Source organism: Oryzias latipes, chromosome 12, assembly GCF_053564925.1.
Source record: "Oryzias latipes strain Hd-rR chromosome 12, Olatipes_Hd-rR_3.1".
NCBI classification, from domain to species: domain Eukaryota; kingdom Metazoa; phylum Chordata; class Actinopteri; order Beloniformes; family Adrianichthyidae; genus Oryzias; species Oryzias latipes.
Window position 1 is genome coordinate 10,961,854 of NC_136248.1, and position 19,224 is coordinate 10,981,077.

Sequence of the window (19,224 nt, forward strand, 5' to 3'; positions counted from 1 at the left end):
GGCAAGACCCTTAATGCTACTGCCTGTCTCCCAACATGAGAGACAATGAACCACATGTCACGCCGGCTCAGACGTCCCCCGGCCAAACAAGGTCTGCGTCAGGTGCTGGGGGACAGGAAAATGGGCTCCTGGAACAACACGGAAATGGACTAGATGTGAGAACAAGGTTCTGTTATAATGCTATTACTCAAGTAATCCCACCCAGAGGTGTTACATGCAGAGATGTGGAATGAATAGATGCTTCGAAACCCACAATCAAGGCTAACTGCCAAACAACTGGTAGCCCAATGTTCTAACATCCACAAACGGCAACTCCTATCACAACTTGAGATTGCGGCGATACAATACAATACCACGGGAGAGCCAGAACAGCAGGTCAGAGGAGTAAGCCCTGGCTGCAGCCTGCAGAACGGCTCAACGTAGTGGAATGCTGGAACGCTGAGGAATGTGAACACGCTGTGGAATGTTAACCCCGCCCACGTTGAGCCCGTGCATCTGATTCACCTTTGTTTTTTTTATCACTCAAAAAAATGATTCAAGCCCCTCTTTCATGTAACACAATAAAATTGTGTTTGTTTTATTTAAAAATATTTATTTTAAAAGAATGTATCTACATTTAATTGACCTAACACAAAATGTATTAATAGTTTCCCCGACAGCTAAAATTACAACAGTAATCCAGAATAATTGAGTTCAATTAAGGGACATGCTGTTGAATGCTGTTTTCCTGTTTCTCTTTATTTATTCTTTTTGCCGTCTTACGGCTACAATTTTTCACCTATTTTAACCATTCAACTATTAAAATGTTCAACTCCTTCGTCTAATGCCTGGTTTGACTTTTGGTCCTTCAAATCCTTCGACTTTTCAAAAGTGAAAACTTTCGTTCGTTTTTTCCACGTAAAAAACGTACTGTGGCATGAAATCGTTTCAACTCGGCTTCTCCCAATAAGACGATACACGACGAGCTTCATTCATGTAAATAATGAATCTATTTGTTTATACCGGCGGATCATTGACATCATTAAAGTGTTAGCTCACTGGATAAGTTAGTGGGTTTAACATGCAGAGGTTCTGAGTTTGAGGCTGGCCTCAGACTGCTGTTGCATGTTTTTTTTCCCCTTGCCTTTCTTGATAAAAATTAAGTTCAATTGACTCAATTATATTTCGTCACATGGAAGAATTTTCTTTGAGGTGGGGTTACTCATATTGATTGGATGGAAATCCTGCCCACAATTAAATTGAGTTCATCCAATGAGTAATTTTTTGAGTCCGTGAGGCCAGACAAAATTTATTAACTCCCTAATACATGCACATGGAAACTTGTAAAAGGCATAAGAAGACAGCAATCACTGTATAAATTCTCTAATTCAATTAAAAAAACTTTTTAATTTAGCGCCAATTCGAATTACAGACGTCTCAATGGGCTTCATAGCGGTAATTGTAAGGTAAACATACAACGAAAAAGCGATCATGAATACAAAGAATGCATTAGGATTAATACTAAACTTTAACAAAACAGATTAATCTAAACTGATATTCCTGCCCTTAGACCCCCCCTTCACGGTAAGGAAAAACTCCTTAAAAACTGGTAGGTGGCAATATTGCACGTGGAAACTTGTGAAACCAAAGAAGAAGACGGTCTCAGCATGGGCGGGGTTAACATTCCACAGCATGTTCACATTCCTCAGCGTTTCAGCATTCCACTATGTTGTGCAGTTCTGCAGGCTGCAGCCAGGGGTAGTTGGGTCAGAGAGGATCCTATACCACACTCCCACCCTGAGCTTGGGTACACAGCCCCAACAACTACAGATATGCTGAGTGAGGCAGCAACTGACCTGAAAGACAGACAAGATCATGTCGAGATAGGAACATTAGGCAACACCGACACCAGCTACAACGGTTAAGTGATGTACCGCCTGAAAGTCTCCTGGAAACTGTGAATGAAGCATTGAGGGCAATTCCTACCACAACAATCACAGAAACCAATGAACTGGTTTACACTTCAGCAGCAGTGATCTTTGAGATGCTTGGCTATAAGAGCAACCATGGAAGAATACAATACCCACCATGGAAGCAACGGTTAGAGGCCAAAATCAAGGCAACTCAGAAGGAAGTGAGTAAGCTGACAGAGGGTCAAAGAGGTACAATGAGAAAGCAAGCACCTACGAGATACAGCCAGATGCCTATACCTGAAGCACTGGAAGCTGCCAAACAAAGGCTCTTAGCCTTGAGCAGCCGCCTAAAGAGGTCCACAAGAGACAATGAAGCCAGACGGATAAACAGGCTGTTCGCAACTCAACCTGCGAAAGTTTACACTCAGTGGCAGGGTCAAAACAGCTGAGCAGACCCACCAAGGCTAGAAACTGATCAGTACTGGAAAAGTATATGGGAGAAAGAGGCAGCACATAAAAGCAATGCCCAGTGGCTGGTCTCTCTGAGAAAAGAACATAGCAACTTAACTGAGCAGAATCCAGTATCCATCACAGTGGCAGACTTCCAAGAAAGAGTCTCAGGTATGAAGAACTGGACAGCACCGGGCCCTGACATGATACATGCCTACTGGCTAACGAAACTCACTGGACTCCACGAGCGCCTGGCGGCACAAATGAACCAGCTCATAAGAGATTCCAGACGAGCCAAACACCAATTCCTGGTTAAAAGAACAGTCGCTCCAGACTCAAGACTGCACACCAACCTGTGCACAGCCTGAATTGATTACAAGAAAGCCTATGACTCAATGCCACACACGTGGATCACTGAATGCTTGGAGCTGTACAATTTCGACAGGAATCTTAGAGCCTTCATAAGAAACTCAATGAAGCTGTGGAAAATCACTCTTGAAGCCAATGGGAAGCCACTTGCATATGTGTCCATCAAATGTGGCATATACCAAGGTGATACCGATGTCATTCGGGCTCTAAAGATGGGGTCTCACTCCCAGAAGGAACAATAGCAGACATTGACGACAAGTACCTTGGAATTCCGCAGGCAAATGGCAACCTGAAGCAGGCAACAAGGAAAGCTTGCAACAGCTAAATACCTCCAACGAGTAAGCAAGTCCTGAGAGGCCAGCTCAATGGCAAAAATAAGACCCTGGCAATAAACAGCTACACACTGCCAGTTATCAGATACCCTGCAGGAATAATAAGATGGCCAAAGAAAGAGATACAGACCACTGATGTTAAAACATGAAAGCTCCTCACCATGCATGGAGGGTTCCATCCCAAATCCAGCACCCTGAGACTGTATGCTAGCCGCAAGGAAGGAGGCCGAGGACCAGTGAGCGTAAAAGCCACTATCCAGGATGAAACATCCAAGATGCATGAATACATCAAGCTCAAGGCCCCAACTGACAGTGTGCTCAGTGAATGTCTCAGGCAATGGAGATCAGAGGAGACAGTGTTGGAAGACAGATCCTCATGGGAGGACAAACCCCTGCATGGGATGTACCACCTGACCACGGGCTGAGGCTCGTCCCTCTCACCCCCAACCACTATTCCCCCCAACCACCCTGATTGTTGGTGACTCTATAACCAGGGGGGTATTCCAGGAAGCATGTTTAAACTAGCCTGACTTTAAGCCTGAACTCTGGCTGAAATCCGCCTGAACTTGCTTACTCTGGGGTTTGTGCGGCATGTACATAAAGACATTCTCAATGGATCGCCGATTTACGGAGTCACCATATAAACGCGCAGAGAAAAAAAGAGAGCGCGAAACTTCAGTGAGGCGGAGTCTGAGCTTTTAATGACGGCGTATGAAGATTATACGTCCATCAAAAAGTAATACGGCTGCATCAGCAAAAGAAAGAGTTTCTGCTTGTAGTAGGAAAACAGACAAAGTAAACGCACGAGTTTCTGATCTTGTTTCCATTTTCCTTGTGACGCATATATATAACTTATCCAATTTTACCAACTTAAATTAATTACATTTATTGTTAAAAGTAATTGAGTTAAATTTACTCAACCTCATTTCTTACGTCTATAAAACTCAGTAATTTCTTGTGCAAACTCAAATTTACATATTTATTTAACTAAATGTCACATTACTCCAATTCAATTAATCTTTTTTCCATCTTAATTAATTATGATTCTTGAACTCTCATATGTCTACGTCTGAGCCGGCAGATATGCTCATTTTTATAAAAATTAAAAGGACGGGGGAAAAAAATGCACGGAGTGCATTTATTCATTAAAGTCCTCTCCATCATTACAATTACATTTAAAAACGGTAGGAGTGCTATATAAACTCATCATCCTCTCCTTCACTCTCACTTATGGTGCAGAGACGTAAGCATAGTAGGACAAAATAACTCGGCAAAACACAGTAAAACAGCTAAAACAGTTAAACAACTAAACACATTTAGTCAAAAACCCACACTTAAACCCAAATCCGTCCAGACAGGCAAAGGGAATGATATCCCAGAATCCCTTGCGGTGCCGATCTAACAGCAGCACCAAAGTTACACCTACTTAATTGAATTAATTTGAATGAAAGGAAAATAATTGTCTGAAAACTACGTGTTATTTTTAAGGTGACCTAACAAAAAACGATTTGACTTAACTGAAGCAAATAATTAAGTTAGATCAAAGTAAAAAAGTTTCTCTTTCCAACATTCATATGTGGTCATATCACCCTCTCACTGTGGAAAAAGTATTATCTGAGCTTCTTCATCCACTAAATCATCTTCAAATGGACATGCCATGCTCCTTCACCTCTCTGTAAACAAAGTAACCTTCAACTAAACCTGCTCCAGACCAGGTTATGTTCAGAGCATGAGTTGCCATGGCAACTTGACCTACCCTGAAACATACCTCCATTTCTGGAACCGAAAGCTGAGGTTATCAACTTCCTTAGCCTGAAACTTATCGTGGGAGCTAGCATAACCTGCTTTCTGGAATACCCCCCAGGAATATAAGGTACATCAACGCCATTACCAGATGCTTCCCTGGGGCCAAGGTGAAGGATCCTCTTCAAAAGCTTCCTGAGGTTCTGCTTTCCCTCCCGACCAGTGTCATTCGGTTTGTAGTTCACATTGGAACCAATGACACTACAGCAGTCCGAAATCACAAAAAGGGAATTTAGGGAACTTTTCACTCTTTTATCCAACACTGGGAGAATTGTTTTTATTTCTGGACCTATTCCCACACTTACTAGAGGATCTACACATTTCAGCAGGATCCTCTCCCTCCACACCTGGCTGCTGTCCACCTCCCACACGCACAGGTTGGGTGTTATTGACAATTTTAACCTTTTCTGGAATCGCCCCTCATTTTACAGACCAGATGGACTTCACCCTAGTCTGCTTGGTAGCAGTATTTTATCAGCTAACATTCAACATACTGTTCATTGTTTTAAAGAAGACTGACTGCCAGCTCCCTTAACTTCTCCTGAACCTGAACCTGGATCATCAATTAATTTTAGATCATAATCTAAATGGCCTGTTTTAAAACAGAGACTTGGAATTGTGGCAATAAAGTAAAATACCTCGGTGTGATTTTAGATACAGATCTTATCTTTGAAGCACATGCAAACCAAGTTACAAAGACTGCATTTTATCATCTTAGAAATATTGCCCGAGTGAGACCCTTTCCCTCACAAGCCAGTGATGAAATATTAATCCATGCTTTTATAACATCTAGGATAGACTATTGTAATGCTCTTCTTTCTGATGCTAAGAGAAATACTATCAACCGGCTGGAGCTTGTTCAAAATTCAGCTGCACGCCTTTTAACCAGAACAAGAAAGAAGGAGCACATTACTCCAATTTTGAAGTCTTTGCACTGGCTCCCAGTCAGCTTTAGGATCAATTTTAAGGTTTTTTTATCAGTTTATAAAAGTCTACATGGAACAGGAACCTCATTTTTATCAGATTTACTTTTATTCTATGACCCTCCCAGAGCCCTCAGGTCCACAGGTGCAGGTTTGCTGGTTGTCCCAAAGGTCAGAACTAAAACCCACGGCGAGGCCTCCTTTCAGCACTGTGGGCCTCGCCTGTGGAAGAGCCTGCCTGAGGACGTGAGGGCTTCAGCCACTGTGGAGGTTTTTAAGAAAAACTTAAGACATCTTTTTAGTAAAGCTTTTACATAGTTTTTTCCTTGTCCACGTTTTTATTTGATTTTATAAAATTTTATCAGCTAATTTTATTTGTTTTGATTTTAATGGAGGGATGTGTATGTCTTGGGTTTTTGTGTGTTTTTATTAATTAATTAATTTATTATTATTTGCATTTATTTTATTATTGTTTTTATTACTTTTACTATGTTTATTATTTTAACTATTATATTTTTTATCTTAATTTTTTTTTTTAATTCTTTCTCTGGGAAGCACTTTTAGATGCTATGTAGCATGAAAAGCGCTATATAAATAAAGTTGAATTTGAATTTGAATAACTGAAGTGGCTGATATCAAGAATTCTTACCAATGGCTAGAAACGGCTGGCAGCCAAGGAACAAGCCCTGAGAACCAGAGTGATAGAGGCTCAGATCTACCAAATGCAGACAAGACCCAAGGTGTAGGCTGTGCAAAGAGGCGCCTGAAACAATCCAGCACATAACTGCAGGGTGTAAGACGCTGGCAGGTAAAGCATACATGGAGCGCCACAATCAAATGGCTGGAATAATATACAGAAGCTTGTGTGCTGAATATGGACTGGAAACCCCAAGGTCAAAATTGGAAAAAACCCCGAAGGTCGCCTGTGGGACTTCCAGATCCAGACTGGACTAGGATGGTAATGGCGAACTAACCAGAGTTATTGTGGTGGTGGATAAAGAACAGATCCGTGGCTGGGTAGCTTGCTTGGTAAGGTGGTAAGGTGGAAGGCTGCCACGCAGGAATCCCCAACAATGGTAATGGGGCAATTACCATAGCAATGGTGAGCAATCAACATCACCCAGTGGGTGACCCTTAGGCAAGACCCTAAGCATGGCATTTCTAAAGCGCTGCTGGCTACTTTCCTGTAGGAAAACCACGTGGTACAGGCAAACACTTCTGCCTCAGTGGACTCGGATCCATCTAGCGGGAACTGCTGAGGCACGCCGGGCAATCTGGGCCTCAATAAACATTCCAGTGGTCTTCTGCCGGGGACTTGACATGCCGTGGGGCAAGTAACGAATTTCTAATGACAGACAGACTGCGCTCAGTGTACATCATCACACGTGTGCAGTGAAGTATGTATCAGAGGATGTGCGATTGGCCGATCTGCATGTCAATCAAGTCAAGTCACAGCTGTGAGGATTTTGATTAGCTGACGGATTTTTTTAAAATATATTTTTTATTTTTTTGGTTATTTATCTTTTGTGGCCTGTGATCTACCCCCATGTCCTTGAAGATCGACCAGTCGATTGCGATCGACGTAATGAGCACACCTGATCTAAATGAATGATCTGTTGTAGTTTCATTAAGGTATGTCTTATCTCTCTTTTTTTAAATCAGATCTTTGGTTTTCTTGCAACAATGTGCGCCATTCTATCCATCTGCAATGCAATCTGGGAGGCAAATGAAGGCTCTGCGTTCACAATGTTTCTTCCTCGTGAACCAGGTGTGAGTGGTTCTCTTTCATCCTTCCTCACCTTCTGGTCCTACGTCATAGTCCTTAACACGGTGGTGCCCATTTCTCTCTATGTCAGGTACATTTACAAAAAAAAAAAGAGAAGTCTCTTTATGTTATTTTAATTTTACATTGGTAGAGTTTGACCACCTTTTGCATGCTTGACTTTCAGCGTGGAGATCATCCGTCTTGGAAACAGTTTTTTCATTGACTGGGACAGGAAGATGTATTATCCTAAGAACGATACACCTGCTCAAGCAAGAACCACCACGCTCAATGAGGAGCTTGGCCAGATTAAATATATATTTAGTGACAAAACGGGAACCCTGACGCAAAATATCATGACCTTCAACAAGTGCTCCATTAATGGAAAAGCCTACGGTGAGCAGCTGGGCCCAAATGAAAAAATAAAGTAGCGGAGTGCACACAGGCCTCCTGAATGACTGAAATGCCTTTCTCATCTGTACAGGTGAGCTGTGTGACTTTTCTGGACAGAGATTAGAAACAACAGAGGTGAGAGGGTGCACATTTTTAAAGATTTTTTATTTTCATAGATATTTATATAATTTTTCTTAACATTTACTTTTAAGAAAACACCTAGAGTGGACTTCAGCTGGAATCAGCTTGCAGATTCGAAGTTCATTTTCCACGATCACAGTCTGGTGGAGACGGTGAAGGAAGGAAATCCAGAGGCCCATGCTTTCTTCCGTTTGCTAGCTTTGTGTCACACTGTCATGCCAGAAGAAAAGAAGGAAGGTAATTTCTCCTTTGTCAAGAATTATGTTATTTCTCTTGAACCATTTTAGAGTTATTACATTAGAACGACATGTCCAGAGTCCGGCATGTGGGCAAAAAGCACGCTGCTTCAAATTTTCAACGGCCTGCAGGCTCATGGCATAAAATTCAATAATAATCAGCTCCCTGCACTTTTTAAAAACTGGGAATGGCTAAATTTCATTATAAGCTGTTGTAAACTTGTGTTAAATTGAAATGCTTTATTTTTAGCAATCAAAGCAAGAATAATGCACAAAACAATACAATCAGCAGTTATACATTCTTTAAAAAAGACATATCAACTTAGGATGTTGACCAAAGGCTTTTTCCAGACACTTTTCAAATTGTATTTCTGGTCTTCATTTAAATTCACATTTGTATTTCATGTTGTCATAATTGTTCAAAGAATGCAGGCCAACTGGTTGGCCCTCACACATTTTCATCTCACCAAATCTGGTCCTCTTTGTAAAAAAGATTGGCTACTCCTGCATTAGAGTATTCAGAGTATAGAGTATTCCTCCAGTTCTAGCTTCAAAATCAGTCTGATATCACTAGCTATGATTTGACGTAAATCATTTAAAAATCCCAAAATTTTTGGGCCGTGTTTTGTTCTTACTTGTTGTAACTTTGTAGGGGAGCTGATTTACCAGGCTCAGTCTCCCGATGAGGGCGCGCTGGTGACAGCAGCGAGGAACTTTGGTTTTGTGTTCCGCTCTCGCACGCCAGAGTCCATCACAGTGATGGAGATGGGCAGGAAAGTTGTGTATGAGCTAGTAGCTGTCCTGGACTTCAACAATATTCGGAAAAGGATGTCGGTGATAGGTGAGTAAAAGCAGCATTTAATCTGATTTTAATCCATTCATTTTCTATAGCAGCTGAATCAAGTTCAAGGTCATGGGGTTAGCTTAACCAGCTATTGAAGGGCAAATGGAAGGTACTCCATTTCACAAGTCCATCACGGGGCCACATAGAAACAAACAACCACTCAAATTGATACGTAGGGACAATTTAGAGCATCAGTTAGAAACTTACCCAAATGGCTTTTTCAGATAGCAACAGAAACCGGGTGCAACAGACTGGGGCCCTTTTCATGGGTCTACCTCGCCTTTGCCCAACAGTACCTGGGTTGGAACCAACAACCCCGTGACCCCAAAAGAGATTTAGTGGGTTCTGAAGATGAATGGATGGGTGTAAAATTGCAGTATTTATATTTTTAAATACTAAATGTTCAAAAAGTACTCTAACAGATATCTAAAAATATCCAAAGATTAGATGTCTACGGGTAAATGTGTAGGAGATAGGGGTGTAACATATAATTGATTAATTGATGAATCGTTTTCTATTCTTAGGATCGGACCAAATCATATGTGTCTAAGGCAGAAATAAATTAAATCAAACCAACACCATATAAAAAATGTTCTTAATGAGATTAATCGATAATCAAATTAAACTTGGAAAAGGCCATATGGACTGGACAAATGTGATGGCAGCAAAAAATTAGGCATCATTACAGTCCAATGTGTGGAAACTGAATTTTGCCAAGATATTTGACCAAACAGTGTGGTAGAATGTTCTAATAATGTTCCTTTTGTTTTATTTTGATGTGGAAAAACAATAGTGATCTGGATGAACTTGATGAAATTAAAATGTGAATGGATTTGCCATAAATTCTTGTTTAATTTACACTTGATTATCTTGCAAGAAACACAAGTAATCTAGAAAAGTTCACCTGCACTCTTCAGTACCCAGGTCTTCATCTCTGAGTCACAGAGGAATTGGTATCAGTATCAAAATCAAATTACTCGGAATCATATTTTTGGCTAAAGATGTAATGGATTTATTTTAGGTCAGTGAATCAAATTGAATCAGATTGTTCAAAATGACCAAAATCCAAAGTGAATCAAATTGACAACCGCAAATAACTTATTGAATAGAATCTGTCATGATCGCTGCAGCACTTACCTCGTTTGGCCAGGCTTCCGGCTGGAGCAATCACGCTCTATGTCAGACTGTCTCACCTCTGGATATGTCCGAACCATCATCCCTCATCCTATCCATCCTGGTCACTCCCAAAGAGAACCTCAGCATCTTCAACTCTGCTACCTCAAGCAAAAAATGTCTTTTTAATCCTAATATCTTCTCATCAGAGTCTTAGTGGTGACTTTAATGTTTTGTTTTTTTTTTAAATAAAATGATACGTAAGAATAGAGTAGAATAGAATAAAATAGAATTTTATTAATCTCACAAGGGAAAATTTACTGAATATTGAAAAGGTTTTCAGTACAACCCAGACCAAGATCAGACAGGCTACGGAATGTTTGCTGACATGATGGAAGATCAGCAGCTAAATTTCCATAACACTGTACTAATACTTTAATTCCTTTTTCTAGTAAGAAGCCCCGAAGGCAAGACAACGCTTTACTGCAAAGGAGCAGATACCATCATCTATGAAAGACTGCACCCCTCCTGCAGCAACCTGATGAAGGTCACGACTGATCACCTCAATGTAAGACAAGCCTCTTTAATGGTGGCCAATAAATATAAATAGATGTTTCAATCTGTAGCTTCTAATCTGTCGATCTTTTTCGTTTAGATGTATGCTGGTGATGGCCTGCGCACTCTGGTTCTGGCCTTCAAGAATTTAGAAGAGAACTACATGGAGGAGTGGAGGAAGCGCCACAATGAGGCCAGCACTGCCATGGAGGGCCGAGAGGAGAGACTTGAGGAACTTTATGAAGAAATTGAGAAAGACATGACTGTAACTCACTTAGTTCATGTTTAATATTTTGTGGTATTTGCAGTAAACCAGCATTACTTTCTTTTACGTGAAAAAAATAATAATAGAATTATCATCATTGTTTTGCAGCTGCTGGGAGCAACAGCTGTGGAGGACAAGCTGCAAGATGGTGTGCCACAGACCATTGAGCAATTGGCCAAAGCTGACATAAAAATCTGGGTGTTGACTGGAGACAAGCAAGGTTAATATCATCAAAGTTCACTTTTTAACCAAATTATGATGATGATTTGTTTATCAAGTTTACATCTTTTTCTCTTTTTTTTAGAAACTGCGGAAAACATAGGCTATTCTTGCAACATACTAAGAGAAGAAATGAATGAAGTCTTCATTGTTGCAGCCAATACTGCCGAAGGAGTGCGAAAAGAACTACAGTAAATTGACATGTTTGGATTTATAACTTCATCCAAAATTATCACAGCAACATGCTTAGTTTATTATGTTTCCTCAAATTATTGCTATTTCCTCAGTCAAATTTGGCACATAGTCTCAAGACACACACTCACTGGCCACGTTATTAGATACACCTTGCTTGTATCAGGTTGGACCCCTTTGCCTTTAGAATTGCCTCAGAACGGCCATGGCATAGATTCAACGAGGTTACTGCAACCGTTCCAGAGATTTTAATCCATATTGACATGATAGCCTCATGACGTTGCGGCAGATTTGTCGGAAGCACATCCGTGATGGCAATCTCCCATTCCACCACATCCCAGAGGTGATCTATTGGGTGGAGATCTGGTGACTATGGAGGCCATTTGAGTACAATTACCTAATTGTCATGTTCAAGAAACCAGTCTGAGATGATTCCAGCTTTATGAGATGGTGTGTTATCTTGCTGGAAGTAGTCATCAAAAAATGGTACCACATTAAGGGTCATTAAGGAATGGACTGTTGAGGATGAGGACAAGGAAGGATGGATGTATATTTTCATGTTGTTGATGCCAAATTATGACCCTACCATCAAATGTCGCAGAAATGGAGAATCATCAGACCAGCCAACGTTTTTCCCGTCTTCAATTATCCAGTTTTGTTGAGCCTATATGAATTGTAGCCTCAGTTTCCTGTTCTTAGCTGACAGGACTGGCACCCAGTGTGGTCTTCTGTTGCTGTAGCCCATCTGCCACATAGTTGGACATGTTGTGCATTCAGAGATGCTCTTCTGTATGCCTCAGTTGTAACCAGTGGTTATTTGAGTTACTGTTGGCTTTCTGTCAGCTGGAGCCAGTCTGGCCATTCTCCTCTGACTTCTGGCATCAACAAGGCATTTCCACCCAAAGAACTGCTGCTATCTGGACAGTTTCTCTTTTTCAGATAATTCTATGTAAACCCTAGAGATGGTTGTGGGTGAAATCCCAGGAGATCAGCAGTTTCTCAAACACTCAGACCAGCCCATCTGGCACCAACAACCATGCCATGTTCAAAGTCAATTAAATCACCTTTTTTCTATATTCTGATGCTCGGTTTGAACTGCAGCAGATCGTCTTGACTATCTCTACATGCCTAAATGCACTGAGCTGCTGCCATGTGATTGGCTGATTAGAAATGTGCATTAATGAGTTATTGGATTGGTGTGCCTAATTAAGTGTCCAGTGAGTTTGTATGCAGCAAATTTTTACATTTTTACATAAAAAACAATTCTTTATAAAAAAGAGAGAGAATCAATTATTACAAAAAAATAATCAATTTATTAGCAACCAAATAAAATAATCATTTGCCTACAGTTGTTCTTTGGTAATGCTAGTTGGGTCATTCATGAAAATAAAGTAAATGAAGGTGTCGTGATTGTTGTGAGATGGATGCAGAAGAGAAAGAAGCTGAAAAATACACCTGTGACAGCCTATAAAGCAAAATGTCACAGAAGCTGACATGTCAGAAAAAATCAGTCAGGGCAAAAGCAGGGTTATATGAAGATATTAGGGGAAAAGCAGACCAAGGTGGGGAAAACCTATACTAAAACTCAAGACAAAGCATAAATTCTATACTCTCCTCACCATGGTGTAAGGAACAGCCTGATTCAACAAGAGTAATTCAAAACACTGAAGACGCAAACAGTGCAGCTGTTAAACTACTCATTTTGTTAAAACATTGCCTTCAGGAAGAGCTTCCACAGAAAACAGAGAAGATAATTTAGACAAATTTAAATTAAACAGATAAACTGTCAAGAAAACTATACAACATTGTTAATCGGTTTAAAAATCAGTAGTTTTAGGGGAGAGTGAATTTTGACATCTGTCACTGGAGTTTTTTTGTCATGCTTTTAGAAGTGCAAGAAGAAAAATGTGTCCGGATGCTGCAGAAGAACCATCTGTGATCAAGGCTCGTGCTGGTTTGTTCTGGCTTAAGAAGACACAGACTGTGCAAGATGAGAAAGTGAATGGAGAATATGCCATGTTAATAAACGGACACAGTTTGGTAAGGCCTTCTCAAAAGCATTCGTCTGAAAACCCTACTATTGTTTTGCAGTGTCCCTCTCACCCTTCCACGGGTGGTTTCTCACCCAAGCTCAGGTCCTTTACCAGAGGCCTGGGAGCTTGAGGGTCCTGCGCAGTATCTTAGCTGTTCCTAGCACTGTGCTTTTCTGGAATAAGAGGTCTGAGGTCTTTCCAGGTATCTGTTGTAGCCACTCCTCCAGCTCTTGGGTTACTGCCCTGAGTGCTCCAATTACCACAGGCACCACTGTCACCTTCACTTTCCATGCTCTGTCCAGTTCTTCTCTGAGTCCCTGGTATTTCTCCAGTTTCTCATGTTCATTCTTCCAGATGTTCACATCGCTTGGCACTACCACATCCACCACAACGGCTTTCCTCTGTTCTTTATCCACCACTACAATGTCTGGTTGGTTCGCCACTACAATCCTATCAGTCTGGCTTTTCAGGACTTGCCTTACTCGTTGGAGGTATTTAGCTGTTGCAGCTTTCCTTGTTGCCTGTTCCAGGTTGCCATTTGCCTGTGGAATTCCAAGGTACTTGTAACTGTCCTCAATGTCTGCTATTGTTCCTTCTGGGAGTGAGACCCCTCCTGTGTGGACTACCTATATATATATATATATATATATATATATATATATATATATATATATATATATATATATATATATATATATATATATATATATATATATATATATTTTTATATATATATAGGTAGTTGCCTGCTCCATATATACATACATACATACATGCATGCATGCATGCATGCATGCATGTATGTATGTATGTATGTATGTATGTGTATATGTGTATATATGTGTATGGATATGTATGGATATGTATGTATATGTACATATATGTATATATATGGAACAATCCAGCACATAACTACAGGGTGTAAGGTAAGGTGGTGGCACGGAAAGCATACATGGAGCACCATAATTCAGTGGCTGGAATAATATGCAGGAACATGTGTGCAGAATATGGACTGGAAACCCCAAGATGAAAATGGGAAACACCTCCAAAGATGATAGAGAGAGAATGAGATGAGATAGAGAATGAGAGGGCAAAGATCCTGTGGGACTTCTAGATCCAGACTGATAGGATTGTAATGGCGAACAAACCAGTTATTGTAGAGGTGTATAAAGAACAGAGGAAAGCCGTTGTGGTGGATGTGGCAGTGCCAAGCGATGGGAACATCAGGAAGAAGGAACATGAGAAACTGGAGAAATACCAGGGACTCGGAGTAGAACTGGAGAGAGCAGGCAAAGTGAAGGTGACAGCGGTGCGTGTGGTAATTGGAGCACTTGGGGCAGTAACCCCCAAGCTACAACAGATACCTGGAAAGACCTCAGACCTCTTATTCCAGAAAGGCGCAGTGCTAGGAACAGCTAAGATACTGTCTGTCTGTCTGTCTGTCTATCTCTATCTCTATCTCTATCTCTATCTCTATCTCCATCTCCATCTCCATCTCCATCTCCATCTCCATCTCCATCTCTATCTCTATCTCTATCTCTATCTCTATCTCTATCTCTATCTCCATCTCCATCTCCATCTCCATCTCTATCTCTATCTCCATCTCTATCTATCTATCTATACAGTGGTGGACAAACTTTTTGGTACACATCAGTTAAAGAAAGAAAGTCCACAATGCTCACTGAAATGACTTGAAACGTTCAAAAGTAACAATAAATTAAACTTCATTGAAAATTAAATGATAAAAATCACCTATTACTTTAGAGTTGTTGATTAACAGAATTTAAAAAAAAAACTAATGAAACAGGGCTGGACAAAAATGATGGTACTCCTGGTGCCTTCTGCACCTGTTGACAGGTATTTTGGCCCACTCCTCATGAGCGAACTGTTCCAGTTGTCTCAGGTTTGACGGGTGTCTTCTCCAAATGGCAATGTTTTAGCTCCTTCCACAGATGTTCAATGGGATTCAGATCTGGGCTCATAGAAGGCCACTTCAAAATAGTCCAACGCTTTTCTCTTTGCCATTCTTGTTTTTTTTTTTGGCTCAGGTACTGCCTTCAACTTGCAGCACACCATGCATGATTTGAGGACGGCATTGCCTTTAGAATCCAGAAGCGCTGGCGAATCACTGACAGAACCCGTTCCATGCCCGAGTGCCCCAGCCGAAGGTGGTAGTGTTTGATGAGTAATTTGGTGACATGGAGGTCTTTAGGTAGTATCACTGGATGCTTTGCTTCATAGGGGGATTGGTGCATTCACAAGACGTCCTCCCACACGTAGTAGATTCATCTTGTGATCATTGAATGGCTGGAGACTGGCGATGCACCGTCTCCTCGACGGTGATGGGTTCCAGGAGTTGCTTGCCTAGTTTCTTGCATTGCAGGCTTTTCAACCATAGCAAATTGGCTATCCCATGTCTTAGACGGTGCCAGTCAGAATATCGCTGTAGCAGGTTGTCCAAACCATCAGCTGTTTTGCAACTGGCCATGTACATGCCTCTGGTTCGTTTGGTCTCGGCCATCTCAGGTAGGCTGCCCAGCTTGGGCTAGGTGGGCCAGCCTTCCTCTGAGCCTTGAAGAAACGATGGTCCTGAGACCCATCGTTCACTTGAGCCTGTAAAATGGTTTGTTCTTTCTTTTCAATGTATAATAGAGTATTTAATTGTATAATAATTATAAAACAAAATTAAGGTTTCTGCTTTACGGATTTTGCCTCTCAAGGGTTCTTTTTGGAACGTAACCCCCGTGAAAAACAAGGGTTTACTGTAGTCCGCTTACTGTGAGAAAAGCGATCCAAATTGGAAAAAAAAACAAGAATTAAGGACTAAATTAAGGACTTCTTCACTTTTGTAAGTGACCATGGTATAAGCGGGTTAATGGCCCTCAGGTTTATATGGTATATTTTTGGCTGTGCCTATGTGGAAAGCACAGTATCCTCTTTAGTTTTCCTTTTCCGTGACCTCCAGGCCTTTGCACTGGAGGAGGATTTGGAGCTGGAGCTGCTCAGGACAGTGTGCATGTGCCAGACGGTGATTTGCTGCAGAGTTACCCCACTGCAAAAGGCTCAAGTGGTTCAGCTCGTCAAGAAATACAAGCAGGCTGTCACCCTTGCTATTGGAGATGGAGCCAATGATGTGAGCATGATCAAAGGTACATCTAACAATAGCTAATAATCTTGCAACACTGTGCACACAATATTTAAGAAAATGGTTATCTCTCTTTCAGCTGCCCATATTGGTGTGGGCATCAGTGGTCAGGAGGGTATGCAGGCAGTTCTCTCCAGTGATTTCTCCTTTGCTCAGTTCCGATACCTCCAGCGGCTCTTGTTGGTGCACGGTCGTTGGTCTTATCTCCGCATGTGCAAGTTCCTAAGATACTTTTTCTACAAGAACTTCACTTTCACCTTTGTGCACTTCTGGTATGCGTTCTTCTGTGGCTTCTCTGCACAGGTACGTGACATGAACCAAAAGTATACTTGTATTAGTTGTTAAAAATGAAAGTATATATTAAGTCTGGCAGTCTTTTGTGGTCATATTAAATAATAATTTAAGATAGTTTCCTCTTTTTGACCAGATTCAAACTGTTTACAGCAGGAATCTGCAAGCTTTAATGCTAAAAGAGCCATTTGGTCCCTTTTCTTACTGACCAGAACCCGAGAGCCACAAAGTCCCTATTCACTGTTTACAAAAATACACTTTGTTTCTATTTTTGAATGAATGAATGAAAAAAATGAAAACTTTATTAATCCCAACAAGGAGAAACTCAGTTCCAGTACATCTCGATGAAGAAGGTCAGACAAACAGCAACACAGGATACACACACACATCTCGAGAGGTTACTGAGGTCAATGCAGCCGAGCGCCTTAGATGACCTGCGCCGGCGCACCTTTGTATAGCATGCAGATGGACCACGAAGAGGGCCGGGGGTTGGGTTTGGTGACAAAAAATAGTCGTATCCCTACACTGCATACAATGTGTTGATACAAGAAAAAAACTACACCGTTTAAACACAAATAGCACATATTCAGACAAAGACAAAGTACATGAGGCTCAGGGGGGAAACGGTGGTGGACGGGAGTGGGGGGCCCCCCATGAGTCTGTCCATCAGGCGCAGCTCCGTGAGCCAGGCACATCTTCCGGGCAGCTCACAGGAGGTAGGGAGGGGGTTGGGAAGCCGAGGACAAGCAGGGAGGGGGTGAGTTGCAGTTATCAACCCTCAAGAACAGCTGCTGTAGTCCACTCTGTAGAAGCGGCTTTGTTTTGGTGGAGCCAAGGACAGTTGTCCATAGCTCCTTCGGGGAGTCTAATTAGATAAAATACTTTTGGGCGCCAGCAGGTTGTTTGTACTGCCGGCAAAGTCCTTGACTGGCTCTTCGCTTTGTGTGAGGCAGAGATTGATCCGAATGAGAAGTGGGTGAATTTAGCCCAGTCTTCCCTCAAATCCGGGCAGAAAGATGGATGGTGGCATCCATCTTCCGCACAAGTTCAGGGGTCTCAAGCAATCTGCTTAAGTGGGCAAGACAAGCACAGAGCTTTTGATCCGCTTGTGAAAGTTTCTCATTCTGAGTCTCTCCTCCCCGAAAAATCTTTCCCAGGAGCTTTGATTGATTGCCTCTCTCCATCTTCTGCTCCCAGACCGCCTGATAAATTAGAAATCCTCCGATCCCAATTACGAGGAATCCAAGTATCAGAAATCCAAATAGGTACACGTCCTCGACATCCTCCACAGACAGCTGGGCCAGGCACACCAGCCTCCACTTGCCCCATGGATCGATGGTGTATCCAGCCGCGTGGGTGCCGTCCGGGCAGGAAGGGTCCGCTTTCCCGTTCCTTAGTGTGGAAAACACTTTGTCGATCGAATTTAGAGACCAGCTGATCAGATCCATTTTCAGAGTGCAGAAAAGCAGCGGCTTCAGAAGGGTGAAGAATGCACCTCTCGGGCAGACAGGACAAAAAGCCTTGGGGAAGGGCTGACACAGGAGGAGCGAGAGGAAAACACGTCTGTCCTCGACGAGAGTCAGAAAGATACTTTATTTAATTTTTATTTTATTTTAACTTCTTTATGCTCTAGACCAGGGGTGCTCATTACGCCAATTGCGTTCAACCAGTTCAATTTTCAAGGACATGAGGGTAGATCGCAGGCCAGCAAAGATAATTAACCAAAGAAATACAAATATATTTCGAAAAAAATCAGTCAGCAAATCAAAATCCTTGGGCAAGACACTGATGGAAGTCGGCAGCGGAGCCGCCACAAGTGTGTGAAAGTGTGTGTGACTGGGTGAATGGATCTGTGACTGTAAAGCATTTTTAGCCTCCGAAGAAGGTAGAAAAGCGCTATATAAGTATACGCCATTTACCATCCTCTTTTTTTCCATTTTTAAATACACTGAGCACAAATTCTGTCTGTCATCAGAAATTAGTTATTTTTTTGTATTTTTAGCAGAAGACCACTCCGGCCCACAGGAGTGTTTGTTGAGGCCCGGATTGCCTCAAGTGCCTCAGCAGTTCCCGCCAGATGGATCAGAGCCCACTGAGGCATCAGTGTTTTCCTTGGTTCGCGCTTCCCATGGAGCCAACCACGCTTCAGAAATGCCATGTTCCCCCCGTTGCACGGTTTACAGTCGAGCATAAAACACGATAGTCAGGGCTTTCTGCTTTTGTAATAAAACGCCTTATCTGTTAATACAAAAATATTGCCTCACAT

The 19,224-nt window shown here is 41.7% G+C and overlaps 1 protein-coding gene across 2 annotated transcripts in view; it reads left to right on the plus strand.

Annotated features, from left to right (window-relative positions):
• LOC101157679 (phospholipid-transporting ATPase ID) overlaps positions 1 to 19,224 on the plus strand; it is a 46,563-nt gene that overhangs the window by 13,679 nt on the left and 13,660 nt on the right. For both annotated transcript variants that reach the window (XR_013659513.1, XM_011473227.4), the window contains exons 12-23: positions 7,432 to 7,625; positions 7,719 to 7,927; positions 8,016 to 8,059; positions 8,137 to 8,302; positions 8,954 to 9,142; positions 10,711 to 10,826; positions 10,914 to 11,078; positions 11,187 to 11,298; positions 11,383 to 11,488; positions 13,379 to 13,529; positions 16,488 to 16,671; positions 16,747 to 16,970. Coding sequence is in view for 1 of the 2 variants with exons in the window: in XM_011473227.4 (XP_011471529.1) it covers positions 7,432 to 7,625; positions 7,719 to 7,927; positions 8,016 to 8,059; positions 8,137 to 8,302; positions 8,954 to 9,142; positions 10,711 to 10,826; positions 10,914 to 11,078; positions 11,187 to 11,298; positions 11,383 to 11,488; positions 13,379 to 13,529; positions 16,488 to 16,671; positions 16,747 to 16,970 (1,860 nt within the window). In the remaining variant the exon portion in view is untranslated. The remainder of the gene's footprint in view (positions 1 to 7,431; positions 7,626 to 7,718; positions 7,928 to 8,015; positions 8,060 to 8,136; positions 8,303 to 8,953; positions 9,143 to 10,710; positions 10,827 to 10,913; positions 11,079 to 11,186; positions 11,299 to 11,382; positions 11,489 to 13,378; positions 13,530 to 16,487; positions 16,672 to 16,746; positions 16,971 to 19,224) is intronic.